General features: G+C 28.5%; 1 protein-coding gene across 1 annotated transcript in view; it reads left to right on the forward strand.

The window, feature by feature from the left end:
* The first annotated feature begins 6,616 nt into the window (after nt 1–6,616).
* Nucleotides 6,617–19,451, forward strand: part of LOC105366264 (uncharacterized) — a 28,403-nt gene continuing 15,568 nt past the window's right edge. The window contains exons 1-7 of the mRNA XM_011504646.1: nt 6,617–6,869; nt 7,880–8,060; nt 8,627–8,777; nt 10,482–11,014; nt 12,144–12,844; nt 13,519–14,573; nt 15,658–16,023. Coding sequence (XP_011502948.1) covers nt 7,906–8,060; nt 8,627–8,777; nt 10,482–11,014; nt 12,144–12,844; nt 13,519–14,573; nt 15,658–16,023 — 2,961 coding nt within the window. The 5' untranslated portion in view covers nt 6,617–6,869; nt 7,880–7,905. The remainder of the gene's footprint in view (nt 6,870–7,879; nt 8,061–8,626; nt 8,778–10,481; nt 11,015–12,143; nt 12,845–13,518; nt 14,574–15,657; nt 16,024–19,451) is intronic.

The following is a 19,451-nucleotide window of genomic DNA, read 5'->3' on the forward strand; positions in this document are numbered from 1 at the left end:
TGCATTACAAGTAGAAATAAAATTTCGTGTTTACCCTTCAATTATACATATATAAGTGTTATTGAAACTTTTAGTTCACTTATAATTCTTTCTTATCTTTTTTTCTTGTTTTGTTTTATTTTCAAATTGTTACTAATTTTTTTTTCTTGTTACTTTGTGAATCTATTTCTTTGTATTAAAACCAAGCTCTATTGTACTTTTTTACTATTTGACTTTTTTACCAAACACTTATTAAAAATATCTATAATATATATATTCTCTTTTATAAATCTCTTTTCTATATAAGACTGTGAGTAGAGAAGCTAAAAATATACTTTCAACTATATTATTTTTAAATAACATATATTTTAGATTTATTAAAACTTAATTATAAAAAATTATTAACTTAATATGTTTGTCTGGGATCAGACTAAAAACCTCCCTTTGATGGTGGGTGGAGATGTTGCTGGCAAGTGGAAGGGGCAATGCAATTATTCAATACTGCATGCAGTGTTTCTTGTCTTTCCTTTATTAAATATAATAATATAATAAATAGTTAATGATCATAGAGTGTACGAATGAAGGTGTGAGCGAATAATTTGGGGAAGTTTATTCAATTGTTATACGTGCTGAGGAGAGTGTGTATATTCTTCGTGATGTGAGGAGTGACTCCTTCCCTACCGAGAAGTGCTGCTGTAGTAGTATACGTGAGAGCAGCCGCTGTCGTACCGAAGTCGTCTAAGCGAGACTGGGTCGCTGCTGCTGTCGCACCGAAGCTTTCTAAAGGGTGACCGTTTTGCTGCTATCTTAGTGTCGGTGTGATCCGTTAATTTATGTAGTATGATTTCAATAATTTCACTCTCGATTGTGTTACCACTAGCGCGTTATTCGTTTATACTTAATTAACGGATTTTTATAATGTGGCGTCACTATTGGATTGTTAGATTGCTTACTGTTTGAGTATTACGTATGTGTATCGCTACAGTGAGTGATGACTGTAGAGAGAAACTTGAAGACTGAATAGTGAGCTCGTCGTGTTGACTCCGTAATCGTTATTACGCTAAACTGAGACAAAGACTGAGCGCCGCGTGGCAAGCGCAACCCTTAAATATTATCGTGCTAGTTTTTTGGCGCCGGTAGCGATCCGGTGAATGTTGCTATGCCGATATTTGTCGTGACGTCAATAGGACATAGCCTTGGAAGGTTCATTGTCGTTACTTTTCGAAATTATAGTCGTATATTCGAGTTTTCGGTGTAGAAACATTTCTCGAGTTCGTTGACTAGTGTTAATAAACAAATGTTCTCGCGCTCATACCTCTCCCACTTTTGTATTCCGCTTTCAATTGTTTCAATCCGTAACAATGTCTAAATAAAAGGCTAAAAAATTAACTACTATAATTCTGTTTTAAATGTAAAAGATCATAATATTTTTTAATATTTAAATTATTATCTACATTTCTTTTTTAGGTCTAATAAATTATTTGAAGTCATATTTTAATTGTTTTGGTTATACATATATAATTTAAATATTAATAATTATATAAATAAATACGAAAGATAAATATTAATAATATCTTTTACCTAATATGGATTATACAATGAATATATTTGTCACAGTCAAGAAAATAAAATTGATAAAAGAGATAATAAAAGTAATAAAATTGAACAAATAATACATAAAATTATTAAAAAGCTTTGAACACATGGTTAATTTTTTTTAAAGTAAGCGCTCTCTGATCAAGCTTGTGCAATTTTAGCATTACGTTTGATCATGACTATAGAGAATTTAAATTTAGATGGGACACACTGCTTTCTAATAATTAAAACTTTAGATCACACATTTGTTAAACGTCTAAGAGATTAAAATGAAATCGATATAAAAACTGCATAAAATTTATTTCAAAATAAAAGTGTATTCAATAATTAGTAAACTGTCGCAATATTACATATATATTCGTATATACAACTAGGGATAAAAGAATCATTAGAGCTACTTTTGAGTACACAATCATGTTTTTGTTTCATGATGCAGCCTACTTTTTAAGTACCGTATAGAAGAAATTCAAGAAAAATTTTCTTTATTTTAATACTTATTTTTTTATTACACATATTTTTAGAAAATATTGTCTTTCTTTTTATTTTAATACATATTTTTATTGTACTTCATATGGATGTAAAACCATTTCTATTAATGTAGAAAATACAATAATAAAAAATATATAATTTTACTTCTTTTAAACTTTGATTGAATTTGGTACACTATAAAATAACAATTTCTTCGTTATAACTAAATTTGTTTGAAGGTAATTATTAGCTTATAATGTATTAATTGCAATCATTTAAGAATCGAACAATCGGGACATGATTGATTTTAAAAATAATATTGACTGCAGACAATTATAACGTTAATGCGAAATAAAAAATAATTTTCAAAATATTAATTTATTAAGAATGTAAAATTATAAATTTTAATGTAACAACAAATTCACAATATAAAACGAAACTTTTATATTCCCATTTCTGTGTTTCATTAGTTCATTTTTGCCATTTTTTAGTTTTTTTATCTCTCTTAGCTTCTTATTCGTATCTTTCTTTTTTTATTCTGTATTATTTCTTTCTGATTTAATATAACAGTTATTAATTATTTTTCAAATAAAAAACACTAATCATATAAAAAGAGGAGATTTGCAAAATTTAATACAAAAAGTAAGATCTTTTTGTATATTTTATTATCAGTATTATCAGTATTATCACAGACGCATAGCAAGCACTAGAACGACGGTTCCAATCCATCCACTTGCTTAATATTTTATTTTCTGTTTATATTTTTAATTTGGGTAATATTCAATCTTTAATCTATTGTTCGTCAGCTTATTCACAGAAACAAATATGGACTTTTTTAGATTCTGTTTAGCGCATGCCTCGACTATTGGCGTATGCATACACTCACCACTTCCAAGTTTTTAACGGTCAATTTAAAAAAAATCTACCATTCTTTCGAGAAGAAATTATTACAACTTAATAAAGAAACTGATACCTAATTTATTTTATCCTCCAATCCTCTATGCTCGAGAGATCGTATTGAAACCAATTTGAATTTCCAAGGAGATCCTGCATCTGAAAAAGCAAGCGTTTTCTATCTTATCGCTTTCCAAAATCTTGTGGCATACACAAGAGAGCGCGATATTTAATTATTCTATATTACAATATTTTTAGTTGAGGATTCAATTAGTTCAATTCAACTGATTTTTATTGATTTTTAATTATTTTCTATAATTGAAAAAATCGTTAACTTTAATGAAAAGAATTTACAAACAACTATTTATTCAATTTGAAAATAATAATTTTCCCGCAGTAATGTAACTATATTTAAATTTTTTGAATACATTGATTTTTTTGTAATATATCATATTATTATAAAAATGATAATTAATAATTATTTAAATGTTATTTTATCTATTTAATTTCTACAATGTAAATGCTGTTTATTCTGTTATTTATTTGATGACAAGGTTGACTAGTATTACTATTATTAATTATTGAAATAACTCTTGGGGTGGATTAATGTGTTTTCGGTGGCAAACGTATACTCATCTATGCAGCGTGATGGTTTGAATATGAGCACAGAATGGCGCAAAGTTTGATTCGTCGACACTCGCGCTGTTTGGATGCGCAAGTGGATAATTTAGGTTATGGTTGTTATGTAGTGCGACACATATAACTGTTGTTACTTGAGAGATATACTCGTAACGTAGCAAGCGTACCTTGTCCGGATATTGGCGTACTGCAATAAATTCAAATGGAAATAAGTGTTTGAAGGGCTTTTACCTCTTGAAGGATACTGCTACTTGTTGTGTCTTCTGCGAGCGTTGAATGGCACGCTGTAGATTCATAAGCGTCAGACTTTGAACTAAGGTGAGGGTAAGGCCGGCAAGTCTCGTATCAGTTGATGCGACCTTGATGACGAGCTTGTAATTATGCCGCACTGTCTCTCTGGTGAGAGCCTCTTCTTCTTTGGTTGATTGTCGATGACGTATTCTGAATCTTAAGTTTTATTTGATTGTTGTAGTGGTGCTACTACTTATGAAGACTAATCGTCGACTTGTCTTCGGACGCCCTTAGGTAGATATGTCTTCTTGAACTGCATTAGTGGGCATACGGGGATATGTCATCGTTCTTCTAGGACGTGTCTTGACTGTTGTCTTGAACTGCGTTAATGGACTTGTACTTGACACTAATAAGTACTATATCCAGAGTGTTTGAATCTTGAAAAATGCGCCCCTTAAATACATTTGCTGACCATGAACTTCACTTGAACTCCTTCTCTTATTTTTCGTCCAATCAGAGACTCCTCCCTTACAGAAAAGCAAGGGCAGCGCCTCTTGTAGCTTCATATTTAATTAAGGGCGTAGTCGTCTCTTGGTCTTCATGGCAAGAAGAGTTGTTTTGTTGTTTTTTTTCCAGATGTTATATTGCATTGAAAAAAGGTCTCACAATCTCGAACACTATTGAACTAAGTTATAAAATTTTATGTTAATACGCAACATTCCTGATGCTACCGAATGTTATTTCCGTATACGCTATTAGTATATTAATTAGCTATTTTCAATGACGCATTTGAATAATATTATTGAATCACAGAACTGCTTCTTATATATAGCCAAAATTGTCATAAAACACAATTAGTGTCTGTTTGAAACTATTTAACTTCTTGGCTCGAACTGCCAATTTTTCGATAGCTTTATATATTCGATAGATTTATATGTTATGGAAGGGTATACAATATATTCAGTCACGTTCTTGCAGTTGCTTATAACTGATCTTGTGTTGAGTAAGTTGTCTTTTAGAGATGCTCGTTGAGATGTTGATTTTGTGGTTGATCTTGTAAAGATCAGCAACTCATTATGCACACTCCTTACTAGTGAGTTTGTTTTGTGCTATTATTGGGTAATCTGACACTTTCGTGGTTTAAAGGAGATGGCGTCAACGCCTTGCAAATGTAGTACAGGAGGTTCGATGCGTCTTCCTTCTATCGGAAGTTCACTTAAAGCTTGATCACTATTTTATCACTATTAAACGAGAGCCCCCTTTTTCCTTGACTTCTCCACATACACAGCGATTGTATGTATCTTCCCTACTTTAAAGCCTCTAACAGTGAGACCCCGCTTAAAGAACGCCTCTACCCTAGGTATCTCCAATCAAAGCACGCCTCTGTCTTCCGTCTTCAGAATTTAACAGTGACAACATCGACAAGAGCACCTCTAGCGGCAGTGCCTTCAATTAGGGAGCTCACTCTTCACTTGGACTTCGCACCAAGGAGCTCCTGATTGAAGCCTCGCCGCTTGGCTTGTACAAGTGGCAGCATGGGTAGACTTGACAACAGTGGATGCGCTGTGTACCGTTACATCGGAAATTTTACGTGTAACGACTATTTCCAAATGTCTAAGACTATTCCAGACGTTTTTCGCATATGTTTAACGACTTGAGTCTTTCCAGATATCTGATACTGGCGAAAGGTTCTACAAATCTCGAACAGTGTCTTATTCAATCCAGTACATTTTAGGAATTTATAATCTTGTATTTATTATTGTACTATTGAAAAGATTACACTTTTCATAAGTTGTACAATCTTTGATTCAAAAGAATTATTCTTTTATTATCAAAATATTGATTGAGTAATAACATAAATATTTATTTAAATTATTAATTTCTAAAGAACTAATATGTTATACCTCTAACATTTTTAAGAACACTAAAGTGTGTAAAAAATTATTAAATAACTTATTAGCACAAATGATTTAATTTAATTTTGTGATACTAGTAAATATATTTGATTACAAGTTAGTAAGATATTTATACAAATTTGTAATTGACTAACTTTGCTATTTGCAAAATGATATTTGTGATGAGTATTCTCTGTTTTGAAATTTCATAAACATTATTAATAATTTAATTGATAATTAATAAAAAAATAATTGTGTTTATATATATATATTTTTTTTAATTTTGATATAATTAGTTAAAAAAACTTTGTAATAATATATTCTTTGTCCATAAAGCAAAACAAATAATTATCTTCATATACATTGTATTTAATACATTTATAATTATGAATTTTATATATACGTACGCCATGCTTAAACTTTAGTTCATTTTAAATAAAAACTTTGATTACTTTTCTTTAAGAATCTTCTATACTGAAATTAATTTATTATTTATAGTTAAAGTCTATTTTAAAATCAACTTGAACAATTAGAATAAGACGAATACTTTTGCATCTATTATAGAATAATATTTTTTTTAATGAATAATTAATTTTAATTTAAGCTATTATTTCGTAATTTTATTCTAATGCATTATGAAAATTAATTTCTGAAATATAACAAGTATACATTTTAATGAATCATATTTTAATTTCCAAGTTATGATAAATAGCATGCAAAGCCATGCAACTTACAAATAATATAAATAAAGCTCTTCAATAATAAAATATATTGGCGTCTGTTTACAGGTAGCCGCAAAAAATATAATGAGCTGAGTCATCTAAATAGTATCACCTAAATAAAGATAGAAGTAACTTGCGTGTATAATATAAAAATATACAGGAGGAGAAAAGCGCCAGTATATACGATAATGAAACGAGTTTGACACTATAGAGTGGACTTCAACGATTTGTTCCAGAGGTGACGATGTACAGCGATCGATTGAACTGTTGGACAAAGTGCTCTCCGAATACGACGAGTACGAAGTCGAATGTGAAGAAGGCGGCATCGGCGGAGGTGGTGGCAACAGTAATAGCAGTGAAGGTATTGTCAGAATCGCAACTGATTGCAGCAGCAGCACCGAGCCAAGCATTGGCCTTACACCGGATGATGAAAGCCCTTCCTTAGGTGCGTAGAGCCTTCCATGAATGCATCAATACCTTTCTGCTTACCTCCACGTCCTGCCTTCTCCCTCGTTCTTATAATTCTTCATCTAAATACAACAATTGATAATTACTGAATCTGTTTATATATTGACAACAGACAATCTGTTAGATATAATTAAATATAAATTCATGAAATCGATTGACTTTTAATAAATTATTATTTTATTCACTAAAATATATTATTTAATATAATTTTGTATAAATGTTGTATCGTCTTTATTTTGATAAATCCTTTCATAAATTTAGTTAATAATTTTAAACTTATAAATAATAAATTATAAATAATAAAATAAACTTATATATATGCGTATATATTTATGAAATATCATGAAAGCGTTTAATTTTTGAGTTTCTATAGAAGTATTTTTTTATTATTAATTTTTATTATTATTAAAATTATTATATTAAGAAATTTTTTTTATAAACTTGTTAGTAATGTTAATGAATAATTTTTACAATACTTTAAAAAAAAATAATGTTTTTAATACAATGACATTTTATTGCTCATCATATTTTATATATGTAAACTTATATATATGTAAATATAGATATGTAAATATTGTTAATAAATTACAATTATGATTAAAATTAAAATTTTCTTATTATTGAGCTTATAAATTAAAATTATATTATATATGTCAATAGAATATAATATATACAGTATAATATATTCAATATATAATATAATATATATTGAATAGGTAATATTTAAGAGGAATATAAAATGAGAGATATTTTTAAATAAAAAAGGAATAAGTAATTATAAAAATTAGTTATATTATGTATTGTTTTGCATATTTTGCATACTAGAAAAAATACTTTTTTTATAAAAATTTTTGTAACCGATTAATTATATTAGTTTAATTTTATAACAAAGTGTTTGAATAAACACATTTGCTGTGGAATTCACAATTATTTTACTTAGAGATTATAAGTAATACATTATTTTTAGTTAAAAATATGTTTCAATAGGGCATCAATCAGAAGACGACGGGTATATGAGCATGAATGGTCGGAAACCGAAAATGGCATTGGTTGCACTACGTCCGGTTCCAGATTGCCCTGAACCTCAGGATTCTATCGCAGCATCTGGTCAAGAATTTCCTCCACCTCCAGAAGAAGCCGAACGCATAATTTCCACTCTCCTCCCTATGTAAGTATTTACTATTTAAATACATTTTAAGAATATTGTTAATTACTATTATCTGATTATCGAGATTATAAATCATAACTCCGTGGCTTGAATATGTAATTATTAAATGATTAATTAATAGATTGATCTAAATGATAAAATCTTGTAAGTCTAATAATTCTTCTAGATTTAGTAGATATTTAATTTATTAAAAAGTTCTTTCAAGTTAAAAAGAAAAAAAATATCAATATATTTATTTATTTGAAATGATGGAAAATAGAGAGAAAAATATGTTAATATTCTAAAAATTATATTTCATTTTACTATTTCATAATCGTACTACTAATAGGTTTAACTTTAAAAGAATATATACTTTTGCAATGAAAACAATATAAAAGACCCACAATTCCCTACATATTCAATACATTATTGAAAATGATAATTTACGGGTCGGTTATTTTCTTTAATACGAAAATGATGATCCGTAATTAGAAAATATCATTACAATTATTATTGAAATTAAAAACAAACTTATCCACTCATTAAAAAATTCACTTTCTTACATTATCTATCACCTTATACCACAGGGTTTCCCCTGAAAACTCTTCAACAAGAAGTGGTCATTGTCATCGACATCGTCTGCAACAGCAGCAGCAGCGAAATATTGGTCATCAATGGATCAATGTAAAGGACGATTTCAAATGCCAAGGACATGCCGTTACTACGCAAACCACCTTAGTGAGTATTTTAGTTAGTATTCCACTAGATTCTATTCAATTCATGCTAATTAATATATCCCCCAAGAGTTTTTTTTCAACATTTAACATTTCATGACCTCGTTGCATTAAATCGATCACCATTACGATATCTCAAAAATTACCCATTCCTTACCGTGTGATGTCTTCTTTCCTTAAAATATAATGATATTAGAAAATTGGTTAATTTGATACAAAAACGAAGTTCTATCTATGTACTATATCTCTATACGCTATATCAATACACTATATATACTATAATATCATAACAGCATTAATTATTTAATTTTTTTTCTAAGCATTACTAAATTACACACTTCCACACTTCACGTTGGAAACCAAAATAAGGAATAATTGGTGCAAAAAGGGAATACATTTGTTTGATAGTATTTAGTAATAAATGTAAAAGTATATTATCTTTAGAAACTAAAATCTGATATCTGTCTCCATATTATAATAAATAATGTTCAATTTAATAAAATTTTAAGAATGCTTCCCATTGCGTTTCTAAAAAATTAAATTTAATTATTTACAAATGTATCAAAGATTGCAGTTATTTGAAACAATACCTTACAGAGCAATGTAAAAATAAAAAATTAATATAATTCACAGAAAATATTGTTTAGCATAAACAATACATTGTTAACAGCATATTATTTAGCATTCCTATTTCTAAAATGTATATAAAAGTAAACTTGAAGTTCTGTCTTAAATTCAATAGTGTCGCTTATGCCATATATAATCAAATTGACATATAAAACACATACAAATTTACATGTTCATAACAACGTTTCAAACAACGGATGAATAGTAGGTCTCCTATATTAAAAAGCATAAGGTAATTACAAAAAAAAATAAGACAAACATCCATCCCTGACAAAACAATTTATATGTCGTAACAAAAAACAATAGATCGTCGAAATTTTTGCTAAGCAAAGAATAGAAAAATAGGAAATAAAATAATAAACAGAAAATAGGGAATTGAGCTTTAAGTATGTGAAAAATTATTCTTAGTAAAATTAGAAAAGTACCATTAGAATTTAAAAATCTGTGCATACAAATAATTGAAAAATAAATGTTGTTGATAAAAGAAAACAAGAACTTATATAAAAATATTACTTTATTAAACAATGATTCAGAAAAAAAGAATATATAAAAATAAAAAATAAGAAAAAAGAACTATGCAAATATAGATATAATTTAAATGTAATTTAAAATATAATTTATATAGACTTTGTATTTAAAAAAAATTATTTCAAATTAAAATTTATTATATATTAATTTGTTCGTAGATTTTAAAAATATTAAATCTTATTTTTTAAATGTCAAAGCTTTCTTGAAAATATAACACAGTTAATTTCTTCACAAAACTTCATAATTTATCTATTAATAATTTAAATTTAAGGGAAAAACTTTTAACTTTTCATGATAAAGTAATTGTATTAAGTAGTACATTTGTTAGTATACGAATGAAAATAATTATAGTACAATTAAATATATGAATACTGAAGAACGTGCCATATTTGTAAGTTTTTAGCATCAAATTAAATGTAAAAGATTGAATTTTATCTTATCTATTATATTTAAAATATCTATAAACAAACAATGTTTTAAAAAGAAAGAGCACGCGCTATCACAGCCGTTCTTCTGATTTTTTCGTGTGCTAAATAAAATTCACTGATTACAGCCAAAAACGAGACACCAAAGGCCATACGGTTGGGAAAGTAACAATTTGACCATTAGCGATGGACACGTGGTTAAATCTTTTCAACTCACAGACCAACCCAGCCCACTCAATAAATTTGCCAGTCTGCCTTATGACGTCAAGGTGTCCTTTAATTGGATCGCTCCTCATCTGGACCTTGAAGCCAAGCATCCTCGAGCCAACGTCTTCGAGGATCTGAGAAAGTCCTCTGAGGACGTTCACGAGAATCTGAGACAATCCTCTGAGGATGGTCTTGAAGAGGAGGATGAAGCCGGAGACGATGGTGACGATGACGATGAAGAAGAAGAGGAAGATGTCGAAGAATATCAGGAGGAAGAGGAGGACGAAGAAAAGGAAGAGATGGATGAGACCGAGAAGGCGTCGAGACGACACCTAAGATCACAGAAACAGAAGACGGTAGCCGCTTGTAACAGTCACCACAATCACTATCATCACCATCACCATGCCGGCTCTCGCAGACCAATACGACAAACTGTAATTATCAAGTCTAGCAGGTAAGGAGATCACTTTTTCTCCTTTTAGATTTCTCATCCTTTTCAATGTCTCGAATATTTTTAACGTCCCTATCATCCTTTAACGAATGCAAAACTGTAAAATATGCAGCACGATATATGAAAACTATGAAATAATGATATTTTTTTAATTTATATCTATGAAAGTAATACCATAAAATAAATTAATAAAGAATGTTTAAAATTTACATTTCACATTATAATTTGAGTTTTAATAAACTTAAATGTATCTATAATATGATCATCTTTAATTAAACATTAATTTATTTCTACATTAATATATTATGTATTATATATTAAGTACAGAAATACAATAATCCTATTTGTTGACATTTAACTAAAATCTAAGATATAAAAATAATTAGAAATATGGAATATTATGTAAAATTAATAACAAAAAATATGGTTTTGATAACAATTAAAAATAAATTTATTCTAGGTTAATTTTTAATTTCGTAGTTTTAATCGAATGAATCGATAAAATTATATCTACAGCTACAATATTTGAAAAAACATTGCACTCGTATGTTTACTCGGTTTCTAAACAATTATTGATATTTATTAATAAATTGAAAATAAAATACAGAAAATGTAGAGTATCAAACATTTCAAATTACGATGTTTTAAAATAATGTTTGATAAATTTAAAAATTAAAAAAAATATTTAATAACTACAATAATAGCCAATTACAAAACTGAATAAACAATTAAAATTAATTTTTCAGCAATTATTCAACAAAAAATCTACTATTTTTACAATTAATAATATATTTTTTCAAATTTCTTTTTAATAATTAGTTGCGTTAATCAATACATGTGTTAATGAAAAATATTACTTGTTTAAAAGCATACACACATTAAATATTAAATTTCATAAACCAAAAGAATCAGAATATGCTTTAGCAGAGTTTTTATGTATAAATAAATTAATTAGATAAAAAAAAGATACTGGGGTTAAAAATCAATTGGAATTTTATAGTAAAGAAATTCACTTTATGACGTGGATTTTCGATATATCGTATCTGTTCGTCGTCTACCTTCTTCCCCTGCCTGTGGGCTGGTCTTCTCACCCTTTGTTTATCTTGAGCAAATGGTAATAATTTTTGTACAGTGTGGAGGACAGGCTGCTGATGAACAATTACCAGCAGACGCGAGGCGCTGAAGCCTCAGGTTGCCCTGAGTACAATACCCGGATCCAAAACGATCTTCTAGATTCCTCGCGGCGACGTCGCAACAATTCAGACTCGAGCGAGAGTCACTTCTCGCGTAACTCTGAATCCGAGCGCTCTTCCATGTTGCGCTCGAGTTCCATTAGTGTCGAGCATTTCTCCGTACGTGCTAACTGCGACTCCTCGGACTTCTCACGAGGAAATTCCACTTCTAACGAGCGCTTTCACTCGGACTTCTCAATCGCGGTTGCGAGTGCGAGTTCGAATGACCATGTAAGCATTCCAAGCTCTGAGCCACTCGCTGTGCGAAACCTCGACTTTGTTACTTTTGGCTTACCACACGTGGACTCGAGCGAACGCTTCTCCGGGCAGACTTCCGACCGTTGCTCCGAGGAACACTATTCCGAAGTCTACTCTACAAGAAACTCGGACTTCTCTGCCCGAAACTCGGTAGACTTCAGAACGCAGTCTGAGGAGGAACACTTTTCGGACGACTCGCTTGAAGAGCTGCTACCACCTCCGCCTACACTTAACAAAAGGCACAGTATCGCCTGGGAGGTCACCCTTGATGACGAAGCCCTTTACGCACCCGGCAGTACCAAAGTTGTTGGCAGAAGGAGAAGAAAAAGCAGCGATCTATCTAGTCAGTATTGTTGTCCGTAAAATTGACAATTATTCGCTTTTCCTTATTCTGTAGCAGGTATTTACATTTGCCGCTTAATAATCGTACTTTTTTTCTGGTTGAATGATATCTTCACTAAGTACATAATAAAATATTTTTTGAACTATTTTTGTATCATGATTTGTAAATTAAAAAATTACTACTTCTAATATTTAGTAAAAATATATAGTTTATATTTAGTAAAAACCGAATCTTTGTTATAAATTAGAAAAAGAATCGGAAAAATTATATATATATATATATATATAATAAATATTTTGTTAAGAAACCTAGGTTTCTATTTATATAAAGTCAAAGTATTACATAATATCTAATAATGAATATGAAATAGTAACAAAATTTAGATAAAAAGAAATTTCCTTGTGATCGATATTATAATTTTATAAATATTTCTTTGTATTATTGAATATTTACAAATAGAAATGTACATATAGAATAATAAAAACAAAGAAAAAATTATTAAAAGGTTGACTTTTAAGTTTGTAATAAGCTAGCGATATAATATCTGTATAGCTATAATATCTATAATATATATAAAGATCAAGTATTATAAATCTTGTAAAAATATAATAAGATAAAGAATAAATAAGTGAAATCGGTTATTACGAACTTTAAAATACGTGTGTTCTGCTCAGGTTTCGGTTCAACTTCGAAGTTTCCTGATTTTGATGACTGGCAGGATCTGAGAGTTTCCACGACGGATGATGATTTAATCTCACCATACTCAGACTCCTCGACTAATGATCTCGAACAACTGCATCCTCAAGAACGCAGCAAAAATGGTACTTATGTGATTCGTCGTGGACGCAAGAAAGAGCGCAAGCTTTTACCTAAATTGTCGAATAAAGGGCTCGAAGACAAACCGGCCGATAGAAAACTCATGGGCTCGCGACAATTCTCTAATACCTTCGATAATATCAAAAGCCTTCTAAAAGAAAGCAGCAAGCTTGGAAGTCTGAGCGAGCCACCAGCAGAATTGACGAGCAACACTCAGGCAGTCTCTCAGCCAGATCTTGGAAGTCTTGAGTTCGAGGTTTTGTCAGCGGTTCCCATTGTCAAACAACTTACTTCAACCCTCCAAATAACGAATTTCGCCGGGAATTCACAAAAGTCCAACGATTTAAATGCTATTGATACTACCAATAGCCTCGACGCCTCTCGAGCAGTGATTGTTGTTGTAGATAAACTGCCCACTTGTCACTTCATAAAAGAGCAACAACACCTCGAATCCAAAATACCGGTTAACCTGCTCATCGAAGATCAAATCGTCAAGAAGGCTCTTAATGAGAACCGCCGTCAACTAGAGAAGGTGAGCGACGCGATTAAAGAGATCGAAAGTGTAAAAAATAGCGGGGAATATGGAGAAAGCAATCGCTGGCGTAGTAGCGAATTAAAGAACTCTGAGCTCCAGAGAAATAGCTTCGAGGACGACGGCTGTGAAAGGCAATTTCTCAATGTTAACGTTCACGACAGCATAGTCCACGCTAATGGCGCAATCGAAGGGGTCAGAACGGTGACTATCACAAATAATGACCATGAATTTAACAGAAAAAGGATCAACGAAGTCGATATATATGCCTCTGGGAGAAGGCCAAGAGTTAGCGATTTGGAAAATCACAAGAACGATACTAAACAAATCGAAAACGTCATAGACGCGATTCTCGAAGACTCCAAAAACCCAGACTTTCAAGTAATTGGCTTACTTACACGTCTTTAATCTTTAAATATCCTTTGCTTTTTTAACAAAAGTAAAGAACCTTTAGCACTTTTGTAAGTTATTCAGTTAAATATTTAAGAGATTGTTAAGATCAAATATAACTTCCTCACTATTTCATAATGCCACATTTTAATATAATCTAGATCTCGTTAAGCTTATTGTATTGTTCATTATCTGCAATTTTCTTAGTTATTATTAACCATCTTTATTGATAAAAAATATGTGAAATAATAGTATCAATCACTTGCAGTATTAATAGAATTATAGTACTGCATTGCATCTCTTGCTTTGATTTCCATCGCATAAGTCAATGAAAATGCATTCAAATATTTATTTAAATAAATAAAACGATATAGTACCAAGACATTCGAGGGAACGGTAAAAATGATAATAACGAAAAATCTCGTTATGCGATAAGAGTTGTCTAGCAAGCAAAGGCTTGTCTTATTGACAAAACGTCGAAGAACTCTTCGATCATGCCTCGTATCGAAGGTGCACAGTGCTTCAATAATCTCTAAATCAAATCTTTAAAGTTACTTAAAGGCATTGCATACTACTTAACTTAATTTTATTACTTAAAAATGTATAATTAACCAAAATATTTCATTTTCCAGCTGATTATTCCGCATTATATTTATTTATACTGAATATTAATTCAAACCAAAAATCTTAAAAGTAGAAATAATTATAATAATTTGAAAACGGTTATTTGCATGATGATATAAATATAAAAATTTTACTAAAATAAAATTTTTCAAACAATATTTAAAAAATAAAATAAGAAGCCAAAAATATTAACCCTTGAAAATGTTTATATTAAAAAGAAATTTCTTTAATTATAATCTTGATTTATAAAGTTACGTAAGTAACAGTTGTTAAACCTCTATTTACTCTACAAGGTTGTTTAATTCGAAAGTACTGCATGAATTTTTTCGAATACACTATAGCAGACTCAACTTTCGTGAAATAAATTCTCAGGTCTAGAGTGTATACTCTATCTCCCTCTGTCTTCCAGGCTAATGAAAAAAGCCATTTAAGTTTATGGGTTTGTACACAGGTTAGTGTAGAGGTGTTGGAATTTCCCCCACTGCCACCATCACCAGTTGAGGAAGCCGACGAAGAGAGTTCAGATATCGTAAGTTCTGGATGCAACGGAGCAGAAGCAACAAATAAGCGTACGACATTGATCACAGAAAAAGAGACAGAGATGATGTCCGGGATGACAACAATACCTAGCAAACCCAAGCAGTCAAGTCATACAAACCGTACAATTGAATACAGGCCGCGAGTACCACCTCACCGAGGCATTAGCTTCGACTCCTCCAAAGATCACCAGACAACCTCCCTTAACACGAGATCCATGGATGCAGGATATGGTCGTGGACGTAGGACCGCCGCTGGCATCGCCAACGCCAGACGCGAGGTGAGGTTCCAGTTCCTTTTTGTCTCCCTCTTTACATTTACATTACATTATTCCGAACATCTACATGGAAATTCTTTAAATATCAAAACTTTTGAAACTTTTAATTAAAAGAAATATTTAAAAGGAGGAATTATACAGTTATTACAAAAGTTAAGTGACACGTATTTTATATCAACATTATATCCAAAGTATTTTCATAATTAATTCACTTTTATGCAAAAAAATAACTATTGTAAATCTTTAAATCCTAATTTTGCAAGATTTTTTCTACAAGATCAACAACAATATAAAATTTTAAATGTTAATTACAACCTATGATTAGTTTAAATTTATACATAATTTATTAACTTAAGTAAAAATAAAATAAGCAACTCTGTGATGCATCATAGAATAAAACGAAATAAAAAATAAATATCAATGTGAAAATAAATATCAAATTTTAATTCAATTCTATTTACATTCTTTATAATTATATATATATTTTTTTTATTTCATAATTATTTATATTTTATATTATTTATATTTTATAATTAATCTTTATAATTATAAGTATAATTCTATATACGAATAAAAAATTCACAAATAATAACGAATAAAACTTTGACGAATCAAACTTACTATTGATATTTAAAAATAAAATATACTACTATATTAATTATAAAATAAAGGAGTAGATGGCATTTAAATAATATTTAAAATTTCTATTAGAAAGAAAATACATTATCAAAGGATTTCCATTGATCCTTCATTATAGATTGAATAGTAATTTATTTTTTAAAAAGTTCTTAATATAAAGCTGAAAAAATATTACAAAATCCTTTATACCTTTATAATATTTTTGCTCTATTAAAATAAAACTTTTTCTTACTTTTTAATATGTTAATAAAGAGAATTTAATAAAAATAAAATTTTCTTAAATTAAATTAAATTTCAATTATTAAAATTATAAAGATGAATTCTCTAATTCTTATTTCTTTGATTAACTTGAAAATTAAATTTTTTTGTAAGTTATTAGTATTCTATACAACATTTTTATTCACATAAAACTATAATAGAATATATTATTTAAATTCATATTTCTAATGGTACTTTAAAGATTTTAAGAGGAATATATTAAAGATATATGTAATTAGATTTCCAATAATTTTTCAGATTATTAAAAAAAAAAAACAATACAAATAAGGATAAGAACTGTCTCACTTAAATACGTGTAGGTAAAATCTCGAACTCGCTTAGAAACTTGTATATGCGGCATTAGATAATCTACTATTCCTAATACGCATAATATTTACAAAACTTAGCAAATAAATATAAAATAGCTAATAAAAGAGATGCACTCGAAGTGAAAATTAAAGCTTTCAGATCTTCAAATAGACGATTTTTAAAAGTTAAAGACTTCTGACTTACTGGTCTGCCTCTATAGATAAAATATTTTTAGTTAAAAACTTTTTAATACAATTTCATAGCAAGGCATATATCCATTTGTACGCATAACGAGATATAGCAGATAAGCTTGACTACGAATGCAGATTTTAGCATGTTATAAAATGCTTGTATCAATGAATGAGCTGGCGTGAGCACTAACTGATATCAAACAAAAAGATTTTACTATTCCAACTTTATTAGACTTTGCATTAATCTTGTTCCCATCTAGAGTAATTGTAATTATTGTTAAGTAGATTTTACTTTTCTTACACTGGGCTTGTCATATTTTGTATAATTCGAGTTGATATGCTTTCAATAAAAATCGTAGATTGTATTAAATAATTAAGATTTAAATTTGGCTTGCTCTCACTTATTATTAATTCTACATTTATTACATACTTTCTTTACATCGTACTGATTTAAAAAGTTTATATTAAACATAAAGCAGAATTATTATGAAAATAATCGAAAGTAATAATATAATCTCTGTTATCTATATAAGGACATAACTTGCTCTTCTAATTATCTGGATCCATATATAGTTAATTTAAATCATATGATCGCTATTATCGATGTACATAAATATAATCATACTTTCAATAAAATAATGAATAACAATAATAATGTAAACCAAAATTTATTGAAAGGTAATCGGTTAATTCTTAACTATTTCTGTAAAAGAAACCCCTTTTAGTTAAATTACAATGTAATGATTTTAAAATTAAGAGAAAAATGTAATGTGCATATGATAATAATTTTGATACATTAATTACTTTGGCTTGTTTTACCATTGCACACATTTTTATACGGTATTATACAATTAAATTATTTATTCAACTCATCTAATTTAAGTAGAATAAAATGAAAATATATTATTAGTTAAAAGTTAAATATATAAAGAATTTTATTATTTTTTTAAGAAAAAAAAATACGAAGAGATTGCAAATTCTTAACTTCATGAAAGTCCCTGTTTTAGTATACAATGTGAGTAATCAGAAAGTTTTTTTCCCTTTTACACTTTTTCTAAATATTTTTTAAAAATATTTTAATATTACAATTAACTTTGACATTTTAAAAAAAACTTGCATAACTAAAAATCACTTATAAAAATATTTATATTAATTCATACTTTCTGTAGTTATATAATTTGTTATATAATTTATTATATAATTTAGTTATATATTAACTTGTTAATATAAATAGATATATAAATAATAGAATATATATAATAATAAATAAATAATATAAATAATAATATAAATAATAAATAATAGATATATATATAATATATAATATAATAATAGATATATAAATAAACTATAAATAGAAGAAATTAATTCATAAATATATTTAAAATTAAAAATTAATTATTTACATCTCCTTCTATGTAGAACAAACATTCATAATAATTTTAAGCTTCTCAACTTTGAATGAATTAATAAATTATGAATAAAATGCATTTATACAGATTTTTTAAAAGCAGTGTTAAATTCATCGAAAGTTATTATTATAAACTGTATAATAAAATAAGAATAAAAAATACAGAAAGATAAATAAGAGAAAAAGGAATGGATATGAAACAATTGATAAAGAAGAAAGCTAAGGTTCATAAATGAATTGTGCAAGGGTAGTTACGTAAGTTAGAAGAAGTAGAAATAAAATCCAGTTTTTGCATATGTAAGCAATTATATATTTTCTACTTTCATTCTCCTTCCTCTATCGTTTTTATCTCACTTTATTTTTCTTTCTCTTTTTGGAGAAATCAGAAAGATGAGAGGAAATAAAAATAAAAAGATAAATAGAAGTATTCACAAAGAATAGAAACTAATCTAAAAAGATATAAAGAATTTGTAAAAGAAATTGTGAAAGAAAATCAAATAAAAAAGTGATAAATGAAAATAACACAAAAATGTTCATCCATATTCTATTTACTTTTATATTTAATATACTTCCATATTTTAATAAAAACAAATTAATTTTTTTCGTGTAAGGAATTTGTTATT

Source organism: Ceratosolen solmsi, unplaced genomic scaffold (assembly GCF_000503995.2).
Source record: "Ceratosolen solmsi marchali unplaced genomic scaffold, CerSol_1.0 scaffold58, whole genome shotgun sequence".
Classification (NCBI taxonomy): domain Eukaryota; kingdom Metazoa; phylum Arthropoda; class Insecta; order Hymenoptera; family Agaonidae; genus Ceratosolen; species Ceratosolen solmsi.